The 25541-nt window shown below is 37.0% G+C and overlaps 1 protein-coding gene across 1 annotated transcript; it reads left to right on the forward strand.

Annotated features, from left to right (window-relative positions):
- Nucleotides 1-21062: 21062 nt before the first annotated feature.
- LOC131303130 (uncharacterized) lies at nucleotides 21063-24735 on the forward strand. Its single transcript, XM_058329922.1, has 3 exons — nucleotides 21063-21400; nucleotides 22145-23310; nucleotides 23681-24735. Exons 1-3 carry the CDS (start codon nucleotides 21303-21305, stop codon nucleotides 24733-24735), a joined length of 2319 nt encoding a protein of 772 aa, XP_058185905.1. The 5' UTR covers nucleotides 21063-21302.
- Nucleotides 24736-25541: the final 806 nt, after the last annotated feature.

Here is a 25541-nt window from a genome sequence, read left to right on the forward strand (position 1 = left end):
AAAAAAAAGTACTACCTATGTCCTAAAATACTTATCTGGTTCACAAAACGAGGACTTAAAATTAAATTATTTTTCAATAATCAAAAGAACTCCTTTGATATCTAATGAATTGTAGAAACTTTTGAAATTTTGTGAACAACAGTAATTGCTTTTGGGTTCTCATTTTAAGGAACGAATAAATATTTTGGGATGGATGGAGTAGTACTTTTTTTTTGTTGGATTCTCAGATTGGGTTGGGATTGGGCCACCACCTCATGGGCAAGGGCTTGATACTACTTCTGAAGTATTGGGTCAATTCTAAACAAGTTTTAGGGGCCATATAAAATAATCTGAAAGTGTAAGGGCCAGAACCAGCTATTGGGCTTGGCCCGAACCAGACAACATGGAAAACGCACTAGAAATATTCGAGAAATAAAATAAGAATAGATTGTTATTTTTGAATTTATTTTGCTTCGAAACATATAAAAGAAAAAATAACAATCTCACAAAAAAAATCGATCTCGACATAAAAAGGATAAACTCGTAAAGGATAAACTCGTACAAAATATTCTTATAATTTAACATTTTGATCTGGACAGAAAATATTGTAGGTTCATACCCATAAATCCTTTGTGGTTTTAGTCTTCACTCCCCTTTATTTCATAATAACTCTACGATATGCTAATATTCCGTTGATCTATATATATCCTCAAGATCTTTTGCTTTTTAGTGAGAGTTGAACTAACGAGCTTACTTGTTACTTTTTTTGAACAACAAAAGAGAATTTTATTAGTCTCAAAAAAGAACAAAGATTAAAGGGGTGGCAAGATGCCAACCAAAACCCCCCAACACCTAAGGCTGTAAATGAGCCGAGTCGAGCTTTGTTGAGCTCGAGCTCAACTCGTTTACTAAACGAGCCAAAAACTTGAGCTCGAGCTTAGCTCGAGGCTTAACGAGCCGAATATAGTCATTACTTAATAAGCCTATTTAATCAAGCCGAGCCCTTCTTAACGAGTCGAGCTTTTGTCGAAAGAGCCGAGCTCCACTCGGCTCATCCGAAAACTTGAGTTTGAGCTCAGCTCATTTACTAAACGAGCCGAGCCGAGCCGAGTTCGCGAGCTGCTTGGTTCGTTTACGGCCCTACCAACACCTAAGCTCTAAGGCCGACCAAACCCAAAAAAGCCACCCTAAATAAAACACCTGAAAAGCCCCTCAACAAAACCCCCACAACAACCCCACTAGGACACCACCACAAAAAAAAACCCTAAACCAGCTTCCTTGCTGCTATTCTCCCTCCCCACCAGATCTCTCTTTTTCTCCAATATCTTTGATGATCTTAGGCATGCCAAGTTCAGGATTTGGTTCTCTTTTAGGCACACGGCATTGCGTGGCATTAGAGATTCTAAACCACAAATCAAACTAGAAAAAGTACTTAGCATTCTACCAAGAATGCACTCTCATACTGGCTTTTCAAAAAGTATTACTAAAAAAACAAAAAAAAAAACCATGCAAGAATGTCTCTTGTGGCAACTTGTGATTTGTTTCCAAGATTAGGTAAATAATAAGTAACAAAGACCTATCTTCTTCTCCCTTCTTCAATGTCAAAAGGAGAGAGAGGAAAAAGAGAGAAGATTCAAGAACAAAATCTGCATGTGAAAGAGATGATATGATATGGATCGATTCGGCTACCTACATGCCATTGACTAATTAACCATTTGCAAATGAAGTTGCCAACTGAATGGTTCCAAAATCGGCATGTGAAAGAGATGATGATAGAACTAGGAAATTAAAGTATATTGAGAATGAGAAGAACAAAATGGATTTTTTTCTACAAAAAAGAAGAAGAAGAGAGAATAAAATGGATTTTCTAAGGGGACCATAGAATTTGATCACCATTTGGGCTCCCAACGTGCTCTTTAGTTTGTAGAGTTTTTGTGGAGGAAATAGGAACTTTCTCTAGATTCTTTCCCGTCATGTAACTCTTCATTACTCTCGAATATTAGGTTGTTAATCACTAACTCATCTAAAAGCTTAAACTGCTATAGAGAGGGACAACTTTAATATTAATACCTTCTTCAACACGCCCCTCACGTGTAGGCAGGCTCTCCCCAATAAGCGAGTTAAACACATGTAAATATTCTAACATTAGGTAGGCATGCAGTGAGATTTAAACGCAGAATTTATTATCTGCTTTGATACCATATGAGGTTGTTAACCACCAATTCATAATAACTTAATGTCTGCTTTGCTGATTAATAATTAATGATGCAAGACAACCTCCTTTTACGAAACTATTTGCAAGAAGAGATCACAAATTTGCTTATATTAAAGATTCTCTCTTTGAAACACAAACATAGAAAGGTATGAACTAGAGGTACTCCCTCTTCAAACACACAATTATGAGAAAACTCTCAATTTTTATTAATTCAATAAACAATCACCTCCTGCCGTAGGACTTACAATGATACTTATAGGGCAAAGAAACCATAGATCAATTGGAAACAAATAAACTTGCTAATCAAGCCTAAATTAAAGAAATTACAAAAATTACCAAAAATAAAAAATTGAAAATAAATTACAGAATCAAATACTAGGTGAAATAAGAAAAATGCCAAAACAAACGGCAACCAAAACGGAATTTTAAAAGTTATAAGCAAATCAATTATTTCCAAAAACGACAAAATCTGCAAATCGACCGAACGATCGATCTAATTATCAATCTGCAGTCAATCGAAACCTTCTGACTTAACTTTAATATTAATACCTTCTTCAACACGCCCCTCACGTGTAGGCAGGCTCTCCATAATAAGCGAGTTAAACACATGTAAATATTCTAACATTAGATAGGCATGCAGTGAGATTTAAACGAAGAATTTATTATTTGCTTTGATACCATATGAGGTTGTTAACCACCAATTCATAATAACTTAATGTCTGCTTTGCTGATTAATAATTAATGATGCAAGACAACCTCCTTTTACGAAACTATTTGCAAGAAGAGATCACAAATTTGCTTATATTAAAGATTCTCTCTTTGAAACACAAACATAGAAAGGTATGAACTAGAGGTACTCCCTCTTCAAACACACAATTATGAGAAAACTCTCAATTTTTATTAATTCAATAAACAATCACCTCCTGCCGTAGGACTTACAATGATACTTATAGGGCAAAGAAACCATAGATCAATTGGAAACAAATAAACTTGCTAATCAAGCCTAAATTAAAGAAATTACAAAAATTACCAAAAATAAAAAATTGAAAATAAATTACAGAATCAAATACTAGGTGAAATAAGAAAAATGCCAAAACAAACGGCAACCAAAACGGAATTTTAAAAGTTATAAGCAAATCAATTATTTCCAAAAACGACAAAATCTGCAAATCGACTGAACGATCGATCTAATTATCAATCTGCAGTCAATCGAAACCTTCTGACTTAACTTTAATATTAATGCCTTCTTCAACACGCCCCTCACGTGTAGGCAGGCTCTCCCTAATAAGCGAGTTAAACACATGTAAATATTTTAACATTAGGTAGGCATGTAGTGAGATTTAAACACCGAATTTATTATCTGCTTTGATACCATATGAGGTTGTTAACCACCAATTCATAATAATTTATTGTCTTCTCTGCTGATTAATAATTAATGATGCAAGACAACCTCCTTTTACGAAACTATTTGCAAGAAGAGATCAAAAATTTGCTTATATTAAAGATTCTCTCTTTGAAACACAAACATAGAAAGGTATGAACTAGAGGTACTCCCTCTTCAAACACACAATTATGAGAAAACTCTCAATTTTTATTAATTCAATAAACAATCACCTCCTGCCGTAGGACTTACAATGATACTTATTGGGCAAAGAAACCATAGATCAATTGGAAACAAATAAACTTGCTAATCAAGCCTAAATTAAAGAAATTACAAAAATTACCAAAAATAAAAAATTGAAAATAAATTACAGAATCAAATACTAGGTGAAATAAGAAAAATGCCAAAACAAACGGCAACCAAAACGAAATTTTAAAAGTTATAAGCAAATCAATTATTTCCAAAAACGACAAAATCTGCAAATCGACCGAACGATCGATCTAATTATCAATCTGCAGTCAATCGAAACCTTCTGACTTCTTTGAACTTAACGTGGGACTAAACAGATCGACCGATAGATCGATCGGAGTATCAATCGGGAGTTTATGCCAAAACAGAAAGATTCCTAATGAAGTACTAATTTCAAAATAATAAACTAAAATTCTTATATTATTAGAATAACTAATTTATTGACCGTCATCATTCTCCCCGGCATAAAGAAACTCGACCTTGAGTTTATATAGTCGAATTTGTCAAATCTTGTCAGCATCAATCTTATATTTCAAATTAATTTTTCCGAACATAAACTTCGAAGGAGAGTCTTCAAAATTGAAAGGATAAATTTCTTCTTGTAGAAACAAAATCAATACGGTCGTCCTTTCAAAGTTGTCGAAAACTATCAAAAAAGGATATCCATAAATTGATGACTGTGATCAGCTTCAACACCCTCCAATTTTTGAGTATTACGCATGACATTCATACCTAAGCTTTCAGGTACGGCGTGCTTCACGTCGTCATCCCAATCAACGCTTTTCACGCCCACAACTCCAATTGGTTGCTTATCCATCACAACTTCTTCCACTTTATGAATGACAGTTTCCTCCTCATCCGGGTACTCATCGAAATTTTGGAGGTAACTCCCAATCAATTTCTGACTGAAACACCAACGGATTATTGTCCAAAAATATTTTATCGGACTATTCCTCTAATACATCGTTGAGAAAGTCTCCTACGTCTCCCACAACTAGAATTTCTTCTATGACTTTTTTTTTCCTCCTACAATAACCTTTAAGATTTTTTCTAGTGTCATACCTTTCTGGAACTCAGGAAAATTGATCTTCAAACCAGATTCCCAAAGTCGCGAATCATGATTAGCAACCTTAACCGCCCTTGTCCTCCCTGTCGACTGATGGTTACCCGGCAACGGTTTGGCGATAGAAACACCATCCGATAAATCTACCTCCGTTGGAAGGCTAGGTTTAAACGGTTGGCAGCAAGGCAATCTCCCAACTTCTAGAGCTTCGATGTGTTGTATAACTGATGCAACCCTCCGCTCTAGTCGTTGAAATCTTTCCTCCGCTCGAGCATCCCAAGCAGCATCATATCACTCATAGGCTTCATCAACATAATTGCTGTTTGACCCCCTCATCCTCCTCGACCTCCAGCACGTCCTCTGGCCATAGTTAGGATTGAAACTTGGGCTCTGATACCAGTTGATGCAGAGCAGCCTCCTTTTACGAAACTATTTGCAAAAAGAGATCATGAACTTGCTTATGCTAAAGTTTCTCTCTTTGAAACACAAACACAAATAGGTATGAATTAGAGTGATTCCCTCTTTGAACACACAATTATGAGAAAACTCTACATTTTCATTAATTCAATAAACAACCACTTCTTGCTATAGGACTTACAATGATACTTATAGGGCAAAGAAACCATAGACCAACTGGAAACAAACAAACTTGCTAATCAAGCGTAAATTAAAGAAATTACAAAAATTACCAAAAATAAAAAATTGAAAATAAACTGTAGAATCAAATACTAGGTGAAATAAGAAATATGCCAAAACAAACGGCAACCAAAATGAAATTTCCTATTAAAAGTTATAAGCAAATCAATTATTTCCAAAAACGGCAAAATCTGCAAATTGACCGACCGATTGATCTGATTATCAATCTACAGTCAATCGAAACCTTCTAACTTCTTTGAACGTAACGTGGGACTAGACAGATTGAGCGATAGATCGATCAGAGTATCAATCGGGAGTTTATGCCAAAACAGATCGATCCCTAATGAAATACTAATTTTAAAAATAATAAACTAAAATTCTTATATTACTAGAATAACTAATTTATCGGCCATCATCAAATAATCTCATATGAATATTTCATTTTAACTGGATTATGTGTGCTTAATTAAGAGGGCGGTAGCAAGAGAGGCAATTTGAGATAAATGGGACACAATAGCTAATAGCTTGCTGTGCTCAACAAACAGGCCTTGTCCTTGGACCAAAATTGAGATTCAAACCCTTTCATTTCATAGAGCTCGACTCGTAGAACAACCTTGCAAAATCTCAAGGTGATCGGACATGTGTGGATTAGTGATCAAATCAAATTATCATACTGTGTATTTTTCCAAATTGTATTTGCATGTTCATTTATTCAAGACAAGCATGACCGATGTCCAATCGAATTGATTTCTTACAAAATAGTTCTATGTCTCGAGGCCTACCTAGAATAAATGGTTTGAGTCACATGTCCCAACTCAGGCCAAGACCCTTGTGAAAGGCACAATAACCCGTAAGATACAGAGAACAAAAATCTTTGGCGAAGAGTAGGTTTGGGACATGACACAGAGATTCGCGTGGTTGTGGGAGGACATCTAGATTGTGGAGAACTAATGCTTCATTCAATTAATGTAAGTTTTTCGTACTTTGAAATTCTTTTGGTATAAAAATGTGACATCTACCACTACTACTACTACTACGTACCATTCTTGATGGATTCCATTAAAGCTTTCAAAGCTGTTCTCATAAGAGAGCTAGCTAGTTGGTGCATGCCATCGTACTTGGAATCCAGAAGATGACTTGGAGAGCATTTTGAATTCAATTTGTTTTGTTTTGTATCATGAACATTACAGTGCACCTTTTGATAATGGAAGCAAGCTAAGCTAGCTAGGTCTTGTACTTGGAACCCTAACTACCACTATAATTGAGCACACTTTTTTTGCTTTCAGGGTTTCTTCTTTTGTGGAGAACCCATGCTGCTTGTCAATCCCCCCTTGTCCTATATACTTGTTCATGTTCATGCATGTACCACTTGAAAGGGAGGCCCCTCCTACTAGCATCTCTCTCTTTCTCTCTCTCTGTCTGTCTCTCTCTCATTGATATGGGACTTGAGGTTGCTGGTTCAAAGAAAGGTTTTTTTTTTCAAATGATAGGATGCTTCATTAATAATTAGGAAGAAAGTACATAGAACAGGAAGCCATCCCAAGAGAGGGGATATAACAACTACAAAGGAGACCTAAACACCATGCAGAACATTTAGGATCACACACAATTAAATGCGCAAAACAGAAGGAGCATATCTCCAATCAGCGCAACACCAAATAAGTGACCAACAAAACACCCACGTAGGGGTGAAGGAAGCCGGTGAAGGAAGCCCCACAACCGGAGAGAAAATAAGATTTCAGCGTGGGGACGTTGAAAAGAGGGTTTTGTCCTATTTATGTTGAAGATGTGTTTTTGAGGTGACTAGTCATTGAGGGGGGCTTTTCTCTGGTGGTTATCCGTGTTTTTAGGGGCAGAACCAGAATTTCCGTTCCGTGGGAACAAACTTTATTGAAAAAACATAGACAACAAAATTTTCTCTCTTATAATTGAGGATTAGTCAATCGAATAATAGATAGTAAATGGGTCGGTTTGAAAATAAACGAATTGCGAGTCGTGGAATATTGCTCTCGTTAGACTTAAACCTAACTAAAGGGTCCGGCAATTTTGCTACCTTTCAGCGAGAGAACAATCTAAGAAAAACTACGAATTCGGTGAAGAGTTACAGTTTAGAAAACCTTTCGGTAGCAATTCATAAATAATTTTTTTTAAAGGAAAAATCACATATGCGAAACAATACGTAAACAATTCGCTTGGTCAATTGTCCCCACTTGTACCTACTTACATAGTTTTTTTTTTTTGGTACTTCGGAAATTTCAAAAATGCTACTGGTACTGAAATCTGTGCACATATTTTTTTGTGGGACCCACCACGGGTCCCACATAAATGATCCGAGCCGTTCATTAAATGTAAAACATTTTTTTAAGGGCTTCTGTAAAAAATCAGCTCAATCCAATACCTATAGGTGCTTGATCTAATTATCTAACTTTTCATTACCCGGATATCTGAATAAAAATTTAGATGATTGAATCGAGCACTTATAAGTATTAGATTGAGCTAATTTTCTACGGGGACTCTTGAAAAAATATTTTACATTTAATGAACGGCTCGGATTATTTGTGTGAGACCCGTGGTGGGCCCCACCACAAAATCTGTGCACAGTTTGTGCACAGATTTCTGTACTAGTAGCAGGACTCCGGAAATTTACTTACATAGTTATACGAACGAGTTTTTTCTAGTATTTCTTTCACCGTCCCCCACGCTGGTAAAATCTTGTATGAACAACACTAAATACGCAGAAAAGAGACAGAGAGAAACTTACAATGCAATGTAGTAGTAACATATATGTTTCGTAGTTTTATTCTGGAGATGATCGATCTCCTCTCTACCAATTTGAATTTCGACTAATATTCGTTAGCATTTTCGTGCAATTTCTTCTGCCCGTTTTTGTATATCTATCTATTCTAAGGCCGTCCGGCATGACAAAAATTACAACTTCTTAGTCTTTGTAAGAAGTCTTTTCCAAAGATTAGTATAAGGTTCTTTTTTCTTTTCTTTTTTTCTGTTTTAAAAAAATAAAATTACAACTTCTCAGTCTTTGTAAGAAGTCTTTTCCAAAGATTAGTAAAAGGTTTTTTTTTTTTTCTGTTCAAAAAAAAAAAATTACAAATTTACGACTTCTTTTTGCATCACCTAAAATACAGTGACCAAAACAAAGAAAGAAGCATAAGTTATATCTTTTATGATATTTATACTCTTTAACTTGGGCGCTCTTCACAAAGTATATAATGACTTCATCAATTAATAATGCCAATTTAAAGCCGTTCTAACTGTCTCTCACTAGCTAGATAATAAATTTTTGGCTAGTAATCTAAAATGAATTAATTACACGTACTTAATTGCATAAAAAGATTTTGACGTTTTGCATTCCCTTAGGGGACAATATGGGTGTTGGCCCCATCCGGATCGTTCATGCTCTGCAACGAACTGCTCAAATTTCATCTCGGCCGAACGGCAATAGGGTCCCCCATTTCATTAGTCACCCTCAAAATGTGCTTTACACAATAAACCAATCATGGAAAACACTAGAATTTTAATGAGTAGCTAAAATTTTAGATCACACCACATGCAAAGTTTAGAATCCTTTTACTCCAGATTGAACACACGATGGATCTGTCAAGAAACGAGCTGATGACTATAGGACAGGGGCGAGCTGATGTCAAAATCTTAGCTTCTGATGGAAATCCTTGTCTCAACTTTCCTTAATCCCACACTTTGTAGTCGATTACTCTTGCGGTTCTTACTGGCCGGCCCTCTTTTGTCAATGTCTGCCTGTCCAAGCCTATCTCATGTCAAGTCCATTCTGGATCTGCCCAACAACTTCTGATGTCAGACTCAAACCTGTCAGATTGGCTCCGGCAAGTCCTCCGTACCTGTGACCTCCGCACCACCGCCCTCTGCCGTGCCCTCGAGGCAAAGTTCGGCGTGGATTTGTCCGACCGTAAATAAGTGATCTGATTTGTCCGATGTGGATCTGTTAATGGTTGTGTATATCTATATGTGTATATATGTATTCTTTGTTTTTTTTTCTTTGTAAAGCCGAAAGGAAAAGGGGAAAAAATATGATGATAGTGCCTTTTTTTCCCCCTTACCTCCAGGTGTGAATTGTTGTATTTGTTTAGGTTCCTCTTCTTCTTCTTCTTATTTTTTTCCCTACAGTGAGTTTAGGGCAATGAATTGTATGGGTGAATTCTTAATTTGGGAATGTGAAATGTACTGTAGATAGGATGTTAATTTTGTCTTTTTTGAAGGTGTGAATTTTTCATTTGGGTGTGAATCGTGTCTTTTTTGAACATGCGAATTCTTTATTTGGGTGCGAATGTGTCTTTTTTCAAGGAAGTGAATTTTGGGGGTGTGAAAATGCAAAGGGGTGTGAAAATGCAAAGGGGTGTGAATTCTGTAAAGAGATGTGAATTTGAGGGGTGTGAATTCTTCGGAGGGATGTGAATTCTGAGAGTGTAAAAGTGACAAGGACAAAATAGTAAAAGCATCATTAAAAAAGATCTTTATAGAATAACATTGACATAAAAGAATTTGCACGGAACCACACCCAAAAAATGGGACCGACCTGTCATTTCCCGAATGTCTTAATCCCAAGCCCAAGTTGTGTAAGCAAAGCTAACTAATCCCCCACCGCAAAGGACCTAATTGAGAGATTCGATCTTTAAAACTCATCGATTCTACAAAAAGTGACCCAAGGGTATTAGTCTAGTGGTAAACTATGAAAACTAGGGAAACTAGAGGTTCACATGCGTCCTTTCAGGTCTCAAGTTCCGAAATCCAATATGTTCTATCAACACTGATAGAAATCATAGAATCAATTCATACGGGTTTTTATTCCTACTTTAATCGATCTGGTGCCCTGTTAATCGACGGTGAGTTCGATCGATCACCTAGAGATTGATTGAGCTATACGTGAAATGTGTGGCTCGTGAATTACCAAAAGGTATAAACAATCATCAAATATCGAAGGAAAAACTCTTTCTCCACTTGCACCTACTCAATAATCCACCACATGTATGCAAAGTAAAATCTTTTTGCTTAGAAAAAAAAAAAGGAAGAAGTAACAAATTATTTCTGTTGGAATATTATTAAATTATCAATTAGCACAAAGAATTACTATGAAACATAGCCACAATCATCATGGTTGACACATGATTGAGGGCCGGGAGAGTGTGCCAATTAATCTAGTTGGGTTGCTAGTTCTCTGTTGTGAAGCCATGGAGACTCTTTTTTTTTTTTTTAAAAAAAATTAGTAGGTTGAACCCATTCTTGAGTCCTGTTGTGGCCTTAATTCGATCAATCATTTTATTTCAAGTTCATGTATAAATGAATTACTATTTATGTTAAAAAGAGTGTTTTGAGGTGACTACCAATCCGGATAAAAAAGAAAAAAGAAAAGGGTGACTACCAATCGAAATGGGGTTTTCAAATGGGTACCAGAAATGTCTTATGTCTTATAGTAATAATGTTTAATTTTTATGTAAAGAAAGCATAAATGGTATTATTTAATTTTTCATAAACAATTTATAGTTTTTATTCTTATCTTGGGCCCTTGAAATTTCGAAATACACTATCACTTCACCAATAATCCAGAACCCAAAATTGTTTTTGTACTGTTCTTTTGTAAATCAATTTTTTGTCCTATATAATCAAATTTCATGTAGTTCAATTAGTAATCAATAAATTCGAGGTTTTGCAACATTTACCCCCAAATCTAGTAGATACATAATTTCAACTGTGATCAGACAATGACAAAGCGGCCTGTGATAGATTGATCGATGCCCAAAGAACGCTCGACCGAATGAATGAGGCACAAGCAGAGACGGATCCATGTATGGGCATACGGGGGCCATGGCCCAAGCGTTGTTTCGGGGATTTTTTTTTCCAAATTTTAATATTAAAATTAGTTATTTTTTTGTTTGTTAAGAACACCTAGAATGTGTTCGTTTTGGGTCCCAAACCCAATTTCTTTCAACACACAATCTCCCATAAGTTTTTCCTTTCTTAATTAATCTCATTTTTATTTCTATTTTTCTCCACCCATTATCCAAAAAACCTCCCCCAAAACCTAAATAAACCAAACCATTAGATTCCCGAACCTTGAAATTTCAAAGTCTTGTTGTTCATATTTTGGCTCCCGCACTTGCGAAATCCTGGTTCCATCCCTGGGCACAAAGTGAATTGGTTGCCTCAATGAGAAACGAGCCAAACCTATGCGTGGAGTATTTTCGGTCTACACCTTCAACCAATCATGGAAACACCTAGCAAATTCCAATCTAACAGACCAAAGAGGACCTAAACTTTAGTTCTCACCAAATGCAATGGAAATCAATGTCTCAACTTTGCTCATTGTCAAACTTATTAGTCCAAACCTTTTTTACAATGTCTTAATCCCAAACCAAAATTGTGTAAGCAAAGCCAACTAATTCCCGACCACAAAATACCTCTAAAGGGACCTAATTGAGAAATTAGTTCTTAAAACTAGTCAATTCTATCAAAAAGGTATCACTAATATCAAATACCAAACCCATCAATGAATAATTGATCGAATCCTCTCTCTCTCTTTCTAACTTTTCTTTTCTCTGCCTTCTCTCTATAAACATCTGGTAGGGTTTCTTGGTAGGGGGTTGTGGCTACCGCCTCACCCCACCCCCTCATCACCGGCCGTCCACTCCCTGCTATGACAGATTGTTGGGCCGCTTGGTGAGATCCTCCGGCGAATATGCCCCTGGAACCAAAGCGGCGGTTTGTCTGGTGACATGATTATGGCTGGGGTTCTGTTTCCTCCTCCTCCTCCTCTCTCTCTCTCAAGATCTATCCCTCCCTGAGTTTGGTGCTCCCCGTCGATGGCGCCAATTGTCCGCGTGCAGTCCACCTATGTGTTCTCTTTCCAATCTTCCTCACCGTGCGAGTTTTATTAGCGTTGTCAGGCCGGCCCGGTTTTGTTGTTTGGGTGTCGCTTGTTCGAGCCTTGACAAGGTTAATTATTGTTGTAGGACGGAGATAGCTGCTGGTGTTGCTGGATGATGGAGTGTGGTTGTTGTGGTGAGCTGCGATCTCTGTGACCGGATTTAAGAGTGTAGATCTGTTTATGTAGGTTTTGGTTTATTTTTCTCTGCTGCGTTTATTTTTTTGGCTTCCTATCCCTGCTGAGGCTGTTTCCTCCCCTTCGGGGATTTCCTTTGGTTTGGTTATGCATACTTTTTGCGGCGAATGTTGTGCCCAGAAGGTTTGTGTGTGAGAGTGGGGTGCTTTATTGCTGGCTTCCCCCTTGTGGCTTGATTCGCCCGTTGTGTTGTGGGGATCTTGCTTTTCTTGATGTACTATTTTTCTATCAATGAAAACTCCTAACATTTTGGCAAAAAAAAAAAACAAATGAATAATTGATCCATGTGCGTAATGTCACCAATTATTTGCCCTCGTTGTTCTTTTAAGTGCTATTCATTGTTGGTACACATTAGATCCTATTTTGGTAAGATTCTTATTTTTGAGTACTTATTTTTCACTTCACGAGACATGTCATTTTTTCACAATACATCACATTTAATTCAAAAAATAAGTTACTTTATTTTCCTTATAAGCAGAATGGGGCAAAAATGTATATCGAGATAGCTACCCCACATATTCATTAAAGAGCATTGTCTTTATTAGATTTCTTGGATGGTTCCAACTTAAAACTAATTGACAATAGGTGGAGCAGCTTCTAGGATATATTAACAAAGTTTGGGTAGCTTAGATAAGCGATGCGAGGTAAAGTCAAAAGTCTAACACTTTCCCTCACGACTCACGTGCAGCGCCTAGATGCACGTGGAGGTACGAATTGAGGAGATCGAGAGATTTGACTCGGGTGGCGGAGACTCGGCCACATGACGTGAGACCACACAAAACCTAGCTCTAATACTATGTTAGATTTTTTTTATAAGGTTCCAATATAAAGCCAATTGGCTCCTAAGTTGATTAACCTCTTGAATATATTAACCAAGCTCGGGTGGTTTAGATGGACGATGCGGGATAAAATTCTAACAGTCTTCAACACTACTTAGCCATCTTTTAAACCCTATTGTTCGAGGGATTTGGCACCTATAATCCGACCCCCAATAACAAATATTTCTTTTGGAGTATTATTTTAAATTATCAATAACCACAAATATATAATTATTACTCCGTCAACCCTACCACACCATTTTGTTTTATCCTTACATCAGTTTACAGTTGATATTTGAATCTAAAAAGTAAATGACGGAAAGAAAATCATATTTCTTTTTTTGGAATTACACGCGACGAAAAGAGAGAAAAAGGCACAAGAAATGCTTTTACGATCTTTTTATTCTAGCCTTTATAAGGTGGGATCAAATCAAATCATGATTTTTTAAAACTTTTTAATACCCATTAAGGTTGGATTTTCTACATTAAAAAGCACAGAGTGAATGATTTAAAGTGAATATTCTAACTAAATCGGATTAATCTTTTTAATCATGACAACGTGTAAGCCCATGAAGCTGAGCTGGACTCTAGTAGGAAGGCCCCCAATACTTCACATCACCAACTGTTTCAGTTGGAAATGGTCGATCGAAAAATATACCCCATAAAAGGGTTGCTAAAAAGGGGAGTGAGGATGCTGACAAGCACCCCTGCGAAGCGGGTGTAGGGCGGTCGATTTGGCCATTCATCTCGGCGATCGACGGCTGAAATTTTTACTGAGTAATGAACGGTTCAGATTTATATGTGTCATATTCAATCCAAGCCATCCATGCCGAGATGAACGGCCGGATTGACCGATCGACATTGCGTTGCGGGGATGCCGCTAGGTAGCATCCCCAGATTAGCTAAAAAGAGAGGGGGAAAAAAAAAGGTAAAAAAAGGAAAGAGGATAAGAAAAGTTTTTATCTTGGCTTTTTGTAATGTGATAACTTTCCCTTTAAATCTTCAAACACGGGTGAAGATAAAAAGGGAACACACACTGGAAGCTTATTACACTTTGAACATGAGATATGGTTCCAACGTTTTTGAATATTTGATTGATCTGCCGACCACAAAAATTTAGGGATCTAGATGATACGGATAGTATTTTTTGGGGGTGGAATAACCCAAGTGCCCTATTTACCTGTAGTTTGGCTTTCTATGATTTTCGGTAATCGGGTGTGTCTGTTAGCTTATGTGCAAACTCGAATAATCTCGAGACATGGAAGTCACAAAATTCCTAAACTCAAATATGCAACGTATTCGTTACATGGCTCAGTTTCTTTTTCTGGTTGGCCATATCTGAAATGGCATATCATAAGCCACCATAGCGCAATCTATTCGGATACATGTTACAATACCTCATGGCCCCTACATCTACATATGTAGAAGATCACGATTGGTTCTGATATCATTTGTAATGATTTAAAAAGTAGTCGTTCGACTCGATAGCAGCCCAAGTATTTCATTTTATAGAGTATAATCCACACACTTAGGATACTGGTTTTCACAATGATTATGGAATCATTCATGTGTGGCCAAGTGATTTGATATATGGGTAGATAAGGACTACGCTATTCTTAAATAATTAGTTTTCATCACCTTTTTTTTAAATTGAAAAATAATTAAGTTGCATGTTAGCGTATTGGAGTTTTTATCACATTTTAGGGTTTTGGATATTTTCTTAAAACAATCAAACAAACCCCATATGGCCAAATGGAAATTTTGTTTGTATTACTTACTTTAATAAAGTGCACCACCCACTTTGAATTGTTTGTAGATTAGGGTTCATACCACATGAGGTTTCTGGCTGAAAGCAAATTTTTTTTGTCCATATAGTTGGAATCTGTTGAGATCCATGAACGAACTGGTCTTGTCAAGTAAGGTGGTTGATATGCTTTTTTTATCGGCAACAAAAGATTTATAAATAGCTCGACAAAAGGTACATCGAGATATTAAAAGGTCTAACACACTAGCCACAAAAGGTACAGCTAAGCATGAGATCAAGAAAAAGAACACATCCATCACAGCATCAAATCCGCGCAAAAATCATCTACATATCCAAAAAACATAAGGAATTCACATATCCAAAGACATTAGGAATTCGATCCATAGAAGCATCAAATCCGCGCAAAATCATCCACAGAGGAAAAACGACATACGTTAATTACTGATATTAGCAATTACTAAAAAAAGGTTTTTTTATTTTTTCTTATTTTTAGAATTACTTAATTTGGTTCATATTATTGTTCGATCATCTAGTGGGACCTATAGTACTAAGGCCTGATATGGAATTCACAAATTTATCCAATGTTCGCCCACACAATCTTAAAATCCTGCATCGGTCCCAGCAAGATGTAGAGTAATCTGGGGAATTTGATCAGTTGTTGGTGATTAAAAATGCGAATGAATTTGATCAATTGTTGGTTTTCAGAACGTAGATGAAAACCAATACAAAATGTAACGGCCAATATTTAAAACCTTGGAGCCTTGGAGGCAGACCTTCAATCTCTATAACTCATTCACTCCAAAATACTAGTACTAGTTAGTAAGATGTAAGAACAAAAGCAAGAGAGGATTTCTTGGTTGTTTTTGGTTTTTGGGTTCTTGGCTATTTTCGGTTTTTGGTGCATGTTTGGTTGGCGTCTTGCCTGTCATTAGGTCTCGGGTGATTTTTTGCCGGTGTGCGCTTGATCCTTTTAATTTTTGTAATCCTTTATAAAGATTAATTAATTCTTTTTTGCTTAGAAAAAAAGACAGTAGGGGACATCCAGATATATGTAGTACTTGGGAATGTGGGTAACGGAGGATCACACAGCCAAAGGGCGGGAGGTTGTTTTCATCTGAGTCATATCGATCCAGTTGTATCTATAGATTATAAACTCATATATCAACATGGCTTTGGTGGTGGTGGTAGTGGTGGTGGTGGAGCCACCTTAAAAGAGAAAGTGAAATTAACCCGTCATGGACTCGTGGGTGACGCTGCAACGACGGCGAGATGTTTCGCTCTCACCGCAAGAGCCTTGGCAGTTATTTCGGTTACTCACGCGTTGTATTCTTCAAATGTTTATTGCGGATGTCATTTTCTTTCCGAGTACTTCTAGCACTTCCATGAGATATTTAGCTAGCACGCGAAATACGAAAATGATATAGGTACCGACCGCCACCTAGGGAAATCGTACTGACGGCCACACCGGGCCGTCTCCGGCCACCGGACAGCCGATCCAAGCCGTCCAAAAATTCTAAAAAAAAACCCGAGGGGGCTCGGGAATCAACGGCATCCGATGTGTGTAGGGTGCTTGATCTAAACACCATATTTTTCGTGTATATATATAGATCAAGTACCCTACACATATCGGATGCCGTTGATTCCCATGGGGGCCCTCTCGGTTTTTTTTATAGAATTTTTGAACCGCTCGGATTGGCTGTCCGGTGGTCGGAGACAGCGCGGCGCGGCCGTCGGTAAAATTTTTCCTACGGAGGCGATCGGTATTCATAGTAGTACTCCGCAAAATAAGTACTTAACACGGAAGGGCCGGTCCGTGTAAAGCAAAAATTAAATAAGAACGATGTTTCAAATTTTCACAAACAAAACCTACAACAGGTAAATCAAATTTCCAAAAACAAATACTCTAGTATTCTCACAATTTTTAATAGCATAAAGTACTAATTTAGCATCTTCACAGGTGAGAGGATGGATATTCTATTCAACCTTATTTTGAGGAGGGTCACAAATGAACCGAGCAAATCGCGATCGGCTCGGCTCGTTAACTAAATGAGCCAAGCTTGAGTTTTCGGTTCGTTCGTTCAAAAAAAGCTCAGCTTATTAAGGAAGGTTTGGTTCGATTAAAGAGACTCGTTTAGTAAATGACTAAGCTCGACTCATTGATGGTTTGGCTCATTAAGGCTCGAGCCGAGCTCGAGCTCAACAAAGGTTGAGTCGACTTATTTGCAGCTTGTGAGTTAGAGGTGGGTCTAGTATCCCGTTATGTATGTATATAATAAGTGCAAAATTATATAAGAAGGTACCGAAAATTTGCCGAATTTTAGAGGCCTAAAAAGGAAGCACCTTGAGTTGACACTGCCTAGAAGGCTTCGAAGGTATTAGTAGGATTTAAGAGGGAACGAAATATCTAAGTTTCGTGTCTTAACTACCTAGCCAACCCTTTTTGAGGTTGGCACGCGAAGTAGTCAACATCATGTAAGGTATTGGAGGGGTACTAGCAATTTTTTGTTTGGTTGGTTTTGACTGAAAATGACCAAAGTTGAGTTGAATTGACCTAACCCACCATATGAATAATTGGGTTTCGTTTAGTTTCACAAGTAATTTAGTAAAACACAATATAGCACTAATTTCCACACAAAGTGATATTCAATCATTTCCTCCTCTGCCACTGCCTCTAGATTGACCACCGCACGCCACTATATATCATTGGCGTCACCACCACCACCACTATTCTACCACCACCACCACTCTGGCTGCCTCTACCACCACTGCTACTATGGATACCACCACCATCACTCCGCCACTTCATCACCATCGCTTCCACTGCCATTGCCACTACCACCAACACTTTGCCACCAGGGCCGCCGCTACCATTACTACCATTATGACCATCACCACCACCAGGCCACCTACTCCATCACCACAAACACTCCATCACCACCGCCATCGCCACCATAATCACCACCCCACTACTAAAAATACATGGTAACCATTAGTAAAATCAAAACAGAATCACTATAACTAATGAAAGTAAAACTAATTCATCATTTGTTTTAATTCAATGCTTAATTAATGTGTTTATCAAAAAGCTTTTCAGCCCAAAAAATTCAGCATTTAGCTTTCATTATTTGATTTTTTTAGCTTCCACTTTTAGTTTCAAGTATCAAACATCACCTTAGTTAAATTGTCAAATAACCATAACCCTGCTACATAAGTATATTTCAAAAAATTGTAGCTTTGGTGTGTTTGCGGAATCCAAGGATGCGGAAAAATTCCCAACAAAATTTCTACACATTTGCTTAATCGATGTACTCCCCGTTCTGGATTAGGTCCTTAAAAAATAAGTATTTATTTGAAAATTTCAAGCTTAAAAATAGTAGCTAGGCTTACTGAAATAAAAAATATGCAATATAGATATTGTTTGATAGATTTCGATGAGATCTATCGAACCTTGCCAAAAAAATTAGAAAATTATTTTTGTAAGTCCATTATTTTTAAGTTTGAAACTATGTCATTATTTTTTAAGTATTTATTTGAGAAAGCGGAACGGATAATAACCACTTATTTTTGTCGGAATAGTTGTCTCTGAAAAAGGTAAAAATAATCTACCGTATATAAATAATGGTGCCTTTTTGTATTTTTAAGAACTACAAGAAAAAAGGACAAGAAAAATCAATTTGACCAATCTCTTTCAAATTCAAATAAAGCTCAATAATAGGTCCACCCATCACCATAATCCCATCATGATCAAAAGAAGAGCATGGGTAATTCTTGCAGTCATGGATTCAATACTCCTACTTCCTTGTCATTACGTGTAGACTGGGAAATTTTTGGGCGCTGAGCGGATACCATGTGACAGTATTCGTTGGCGATGACGGTCCGGATCGTCGACGGAATACCACGTGTGTGGTACCCTACCGGCACCCAAAAGCTTTTCGATCGGTGTAGACTAGTGCCTAACAATAATAATACTCGTACCTAATAATCACCATTGTTTTCAAACAAAAGATTTGGCTTTATTCTTGTAGGGTATCTAATTGTGTTTTTTTTTCCCCCCATCATTCAGGTTGATGATATAGTCACTTGATCATAGCATATTTGTTTTTTAAAAAATTATTAAAAAAATATTGTAATTTTGGGAAAAATCGCTCTAATCCTCGTCGGAATGGCTAATGATTTGGATAGTTCTTTTTAAGAATTCCTACTTCATGAAGCCAACCTAGTGAAGATTGATCATAACGCGCGTCTACTCTTTCAAATGATCTTTTCTTATGTGGAGAACTTCAATTTTTCTCAACTTCAATTTTCCTCTGAAGGCTATATGAATTGCATATCATTCGTAGGAAAGAGAGTGATTCCTAGAGAGATCGATGCTTCCTTTCGGGTGTAGCCAGTTGTGGGACCCAGGGCTGGAGCGGACGATGATGATGAGGATCACGAGGATGACTGATCCCATTGGCCTATGGCTAACGTGCATTTTCTTTTTGTTGAGTTGTTGTAGAAGGGGGTTTTGGGTCTATCACCATTTCGGTATGGTAAAAGTTTCTGATCAATCGAATAACGGTAAATCGATAACCGAATTATATTTGTCTCGTGAAAACAAAGGGCCAAAATTTAAATGAAACGTCAAAATTCTGATTGTCCATTTCTCTTCAGATAAATGCAGTATGTCGAGAAAATTATCTATATATATATGATGTATCAAGTTAAATTTATTTCTGATAAAAAAAAAGTTAAATTTATTTTTATAGAAGGATTTACGTACTGAGACTTTTAATATAAACTCTTTCATCCCTGACATTTACATACGCCAGTTCTGACGATTTTGGCTGAGCAAATAAAGTCAACTCCAAAGTGGACTTGTTGTGCAAAGAGTGCATTTTAACACGGCCGTCTCTGTCAACCTGATGGGGTGGCTCCTCCTTATGGGTAAATGGGTAACCCGACCCGACTAACAAATATCACTAGCCTATTGGAAGTCGACTCACAAATATTTTCTTAGGTAGTTTTTTTCTGGCCAGCTGTTTTTGGCCTTCTGTTTTTTTCTCACTTTCAATGCTCTATTGGAAGTCTTTTTCCTTTCCATATTCCATGTATCAATTTCATGATTTAAATTTCTTTTTCATTGATGTACCCGTATTAAAATTTTAATAATATAATCTTTTTGCCGATAAAAAAAAAATTCACTAGCCTAGATTTGATGCAAGTGTCTTTTTGATAGACCTCAATCAATCAGTTTGGTGCGTGTTTGCAGGAATTTTTCAAGCAAATTTTGAGATTCTAACTTTTGAAAATCAGTTTAGTGTTTTTGCCAAAAATTCTAGATAACGTATTCTCGAATTATATAAATTTTGAAATGTTAAAAAAGGAATTTTATTCCCAAAATCAAAAACTGGTTTTGAGTTATTCTCGCAAAACTCCTAGGCACTGTCTTCAAGATATTTTCTCTATCTATTTCTCTCGATTCATTACTCTCAAAAGCTTCCCCCAAAATTCAAATCGAACAGGGCCAATTCAGCAACACAAATTCTCAAAATCTGGCAGCTGCAACAACACAGTTCCTCAACTTTCTAAAAAAATCCGAAATCTAAAATTTACATCAGAATTCGAATCTAAAATTTAAAATTTGTATCCGTAATTATCGCAAATACGTTGATATTAAAATTGCTGTAGGGAATTAGAATAGAGCATATAATCTGTAGATAATTAGAGGCCGGTCCTCCTTTCTAGCCTCGTAATGATCCCAACCCTGAAATATTTTCCCGAAGCTGAATGGCTCGGGTATGTTGGGTGATGGACGTTTTTGCCCTTTTTCGGGTTTACTATATATAGGCTTGTTTTCAAAAGAATATTGACGGAGAGAGAAGACAGATAGAGAGAGAGAGAGAGCGCGATCGCGATCGCGATCGTGAGAGCGATTTCGAGAGAGAGATATCGAGATCTAGGGAGAGATTGCGATAGAGAGAACGATTGATGTCTAGCTTGAGCGATTGATGTTCGATTGAGAGGAGGAATTGCGTTGGATTGAGATTCAATCGATCTGTTGAGGTATTTTTGAGTATGTTGTTAGATTTGATTAGTTATTCAGTTGATGTACTTTTCATTTAGTAGTGATGTATGTTGCTTTGTGATTCGTTGTAGCTTTGTGGTGCGTGAGGAGATGCAGGTTGATGGAGTCGAGCAGATGAGGTATTTAATGTCGTTTTTGTTGGTAGATTTGTTTATTTTCAGTGTTTATGTGATTGTTTTGATGTATGAGAACTGTTTTTAGATCTATGAGAACTGGTTTCTGAATTACGAGAGCTGGTGTCTGAGAACTGGTTTCTGAACTATGAGAACTGTTTTCTGAACTATGAGAACTGGTTTCTGAACTATGAGAACTGTTTTCTGAACTATGAGAACTGGTTTCTGAACTATGAGATCTGGTTTCTGAATTACGAGAGCTGGTGTCTGAACTATGAGAACTGGTCTCTGAACTATGAGAACTGGTTTCTGAACTATGAGAACTGGTTTTTGAATTACGAGAGCTGGTGTCTGAACTATGAGAACTGGTCTCTGAACTATGAGAACTGGTTTCTGAACTATGAGAACTGGTTTCTGAACTATGAGAACTGGTTTCTGAACTATGAGAACTGGTTTCTGAACTATAGTTCTCATATGAATTTGATGTGATTTGTCGTTTTGTGTATTATTTAAATGTTGTTTTTGTTGTTAGATTGAGGCCTAGCTTGAACTATCATTGTGTTTGTTTGTTAGATTTTGATGTGAAGTGTCTTTTTGTGTTTTTTGCATGAGAAGTGTTTATGAGAATTGTGTTTTTAAAATGAGAACTGTTTTTATTTATATGAGAACTGTGTTTTTAATAGGAGAACTGTGTTGGTTTATGAGAATTGTGTCGTTTTCCTTTGTGTGAATTGTTTGTTTTTTTGTTAGGGAAACGGAGAATTCGTTGATTTTGTTTTGTAAATACAATGGATTGTGTGCTGGAATAAAGTTGTCTCGGTCGTCGAGAATTGGAGATTTTATGAAGATATTGTGTGGCAAGTTTAGTGAGTTGAGAAGACACTCATTGCAACTCTTTTATGCTATACGTGATCATCCTAGTACCATGTTATATAATGATGAAGATTTGGAGGTGATGTTTGCTGTAGCTGATAGTATTGGATTGAATTGCATTGAAGTTACAGTAGTAGATAGTCGTGGTTTTGATAGTGGTATTAGTGGGTGTGCTGTTGATGTTGGTGCTAATAGTAGTGGGGTTTTCGATAGTGGTGGTGCTAGCACTAGTAAGGGCATTTGTTTCAGTGGGCAAGGGTTAGTCGGTTGTCGGTTGGAATCAATGGAATATGTAGGTAAAGAGGATGATTTGGGAGCTATGTTTTGCCCGCATCAGCATCGGCCAAGGTTGTCGGACGCGTGGAAAGAGCTTATTAAAAGTGTTGGTCAGTTGTTTGTCGGGGGTTCGGAAGGTTTTCGTGATGCATTGCGGAAATATTCAATTGTTCATTCTTTTGAGTTTGACTTTGTAAAGAATGAAACAGAGAGAGTGACTGCAGTTTGTAAGGTAAAATCTTGCAAGTGGAATATCCATGCTAGACTTGACAAGGTCAGTGGTTGCTTTTACATCAAAAGGTATTATAATGTTCATTGTTGTGGTGTTGCTGGGCGTACGACAAAGAACTGTCATGCTAATTCATCTCTGATTAGTCAATTGATAAAGGATGATGTTCGAGACAAGTCAAAGAAACGTCCTGTTGATGTTGTTGATGATTTGAAGGAGTATTATGGGGTGGATGTGTCATATAATCGTGCTTGGTTAGCTGTCCAGAAAGCCAAGTCAAGTGCATTTGGAGATTATTCAGATTCTTTTAATCAACTGCAATGGTATCGTAATGTTGTTCTGAATTCGGATCCTACAAGTGTTTTTGATGTTGAGTGGGATCAAACCACAAATCGTTTTTTGAGGTTGTTTGTAGCATTTGATGCATGTGTACAAGGATTTAAGCACTGCAGGCCTGTTTTATCCGTTGACGCAACGTTCTTGAAGGCAAGGCATATGGGATGCTTGATGTCTGCTTCAGCTAAAGATGGTAATGCAGGTATGAAATAGATCACATATACAATTCTCATATGAGTACTTACACACATTTCACATAGGGTACAATGCAGTATGAGAAATATGAGAACTGTTTTCAGAACTATGAGAACTGGTGTCTGAACTATGAGAACTGGTTTCTTATAGTCATATAGGATGCTTGATGTGTGATTGAGCTAGAGATGGTAATGCAGGTATGAAATAGATTACATATACAATTCTCATATGAATATAACATACAGTTCACATAGGCTATAATGCACTATGAGAAATATGAGAACTGTTTTCAAAATTATGAGAACTGGTTCCTGAATTGTGAGAACTGATTTTGTCATATGTATGAACTGGTAACTGAATTATTTTTTCCTTCTCAGGTCTATTTCCATTGTGCTTTGGTGTGGTTGATTCTGAGAATAATGATAATTGGCTTTGGTTTATGGAGAAGTTGCATGGTATTTTGGATGAAGACAGAAGGGTTTTTGTTTTTATATCTGACCGTCACAGAGGAATAAAAGAGGGTATTGCTAAGGTGTTTCCTTCAAGCTTTCATGCTTACTGTCTCTATCATTTGAAGGGTAACTTGCGTACTGCTTTGGCGTCCACAAATGTCAAGTATAAAGAGAGTTTGATCAGAGTGTTTTCAAAATGTGCTTATGCTCCCACTGTGGCAAAGTTTAATCAGCATATGGGTAATTTGCTGAAACACGGTGGTGCAGCTGTTGTTCATTTTCTGTCGGAGTTGCCTAATGAGCGCTGGGCAAATGTTTTTTTCCCGGGGCAACGTTATGGAGCAATGTCCTCTAGTCTAGCTGAGTGCTTTAACTCATGGATATTGAAAGAGCGTGAATTGCCCGTGGTGGATATGGTTGATCGTATAAGGAAGAAGATGATGAAATCAATGTGTTTGAGGAGAGAAAGGGCAAGTAAATGGGATCAGGTGATTTGTCCTTATGGGGAGTCTCGGTTGGAGAAGTTATATGATTTAGTTAAAACATGGAAAGTGATTCCTTCAAGTGCTGATATATTTGAAGTTGACACGGATCCGTCTGTATGTGTTGATATTGGGAGGCGTACATGCAGTTGTTGTTGGTGGCAGTTGAATGGATTCCCTTGTTGCCACGCTGTCTGTGCTATCAAATATAGTGGTAAGGATTTGAACTTGTATGTAGAGCGTTTTTTTCATGTTGAGAGTTATCGTCAGGTGTATTCAAAACCAATTTACCCAGTTGCGTCATTGTTGAAAGGTGATGTGGTTGATTGTGGTACTAGTATTCTGCCACCATTGTCAAAAAAGCCTCCAGGGCGGCCTAAGAAGAAGAGGATTCGTTCGAATGGGGAGAAGGTTAGAGAAATGAAGTGTGGTAGGTGTGGGAAGATGGGGAATCATAATAAACTTACTTGTAAGGAGGATTTGAGGCCTGGTTTTTAGTTTTTAATAATTGAGTTGTACAAAAAACAATGTTATTGGATTTGATTCATGAAATAATTGTTGAGAATAAGATTTTTTTTTGTGTTTTTGTTACTAATTCTGTGTTTTGTTCTAGCACTTTGAATTATGTGAAGTATCTAAGCAACCTGTGTGTATAGCTCTATGAGAACTTTGTATTTTCTATGAGAAGTGTGTATTTTCTATGTGAAATGTGTATCAAAACTGTGTTTTTAGTATATGAGAACTTTGTATGAGAAGTGTGTTTTTTTCTATGAGAATTGTGTTTTTTCCTATGAGAAGTGTGTTTTTTCCTATGAGAAGTGTGTTTTTTTCTATGAGAAGTGTTTTTTTTCTATGAGAAGTGTTTTTCCCCCCTATGAGAAGTGTGTATTTTTCCATGAGAAGTGTTTTTCTCCCCTATGAGAAGTGTGTATTTTTCCATGAGAAGTGTTTTTCCCCGCTATGAGAAGTGTGTATTTTCGATGATAAGTTAAATTCTAACAGAACATGCATCAAATTGACATACACCAAACCATACTAACAAATAGCAAACGATTGTTAACATAGATGAAATCCAGCTTAACATTCAGAAGACCCTAATTATCATCAGAGTCAGATAGCACTAATTACAGCATCAGTGGTTTAACACAACTACAAACCCTAATTTTCATTGGAGTTAGATTCCTTAATCATTTGAGGAAGGAGCCAAAAAGTCGCAAAAAATCCCCAAAATGTTGATGAACCCCAACTAGAAACCCTAATTTTCCAAAAAGTAGTTGAGGCACGAAACCCTAACTTCTACTGTG

Source organism: Rhododendron vialii, chromosome 10a (genome assembly GCF_030253575.1).
Source record: "Rhododendron vialii isolate Sample 1 chromosome 10a, ASM3025357v1".
Classification (NCBI taxonomy): Eukaryota; Viridiplantae; Streptophyta; class Magnoliopsida; order Ericales; family Ericaceae; genus Rhododendron; species Rhododendron vialii.

What these genes read in the sequence shown, in the direction of transcription:
- LOC131303130 (XM_058329922.1), top strand. Translation starts at nt 21,303, where the DNA reads ATGTACTTTTCATTTAGTAGTGATGTATGTTGCTTTGTGATTCGTTGT. An exon ending in GATGGAGTCGAGCAGATGAG is followed by an intron (nt 21,401 to 22,144) that starts GTATTTAATGTC and finishes TTTTTTTGTTAG; the next exon opens with GGAAACGGAGAATTCGTTGA. An exon ending in AGCTAAAGATGGTAATGCAG is followed by an intron (nt 23,311 to 23,680) that starts GTATGAAATAGA and finishes TTTCCTTCTCAG; the next exon opens with GTCTATTTCCATTGTGCTTT.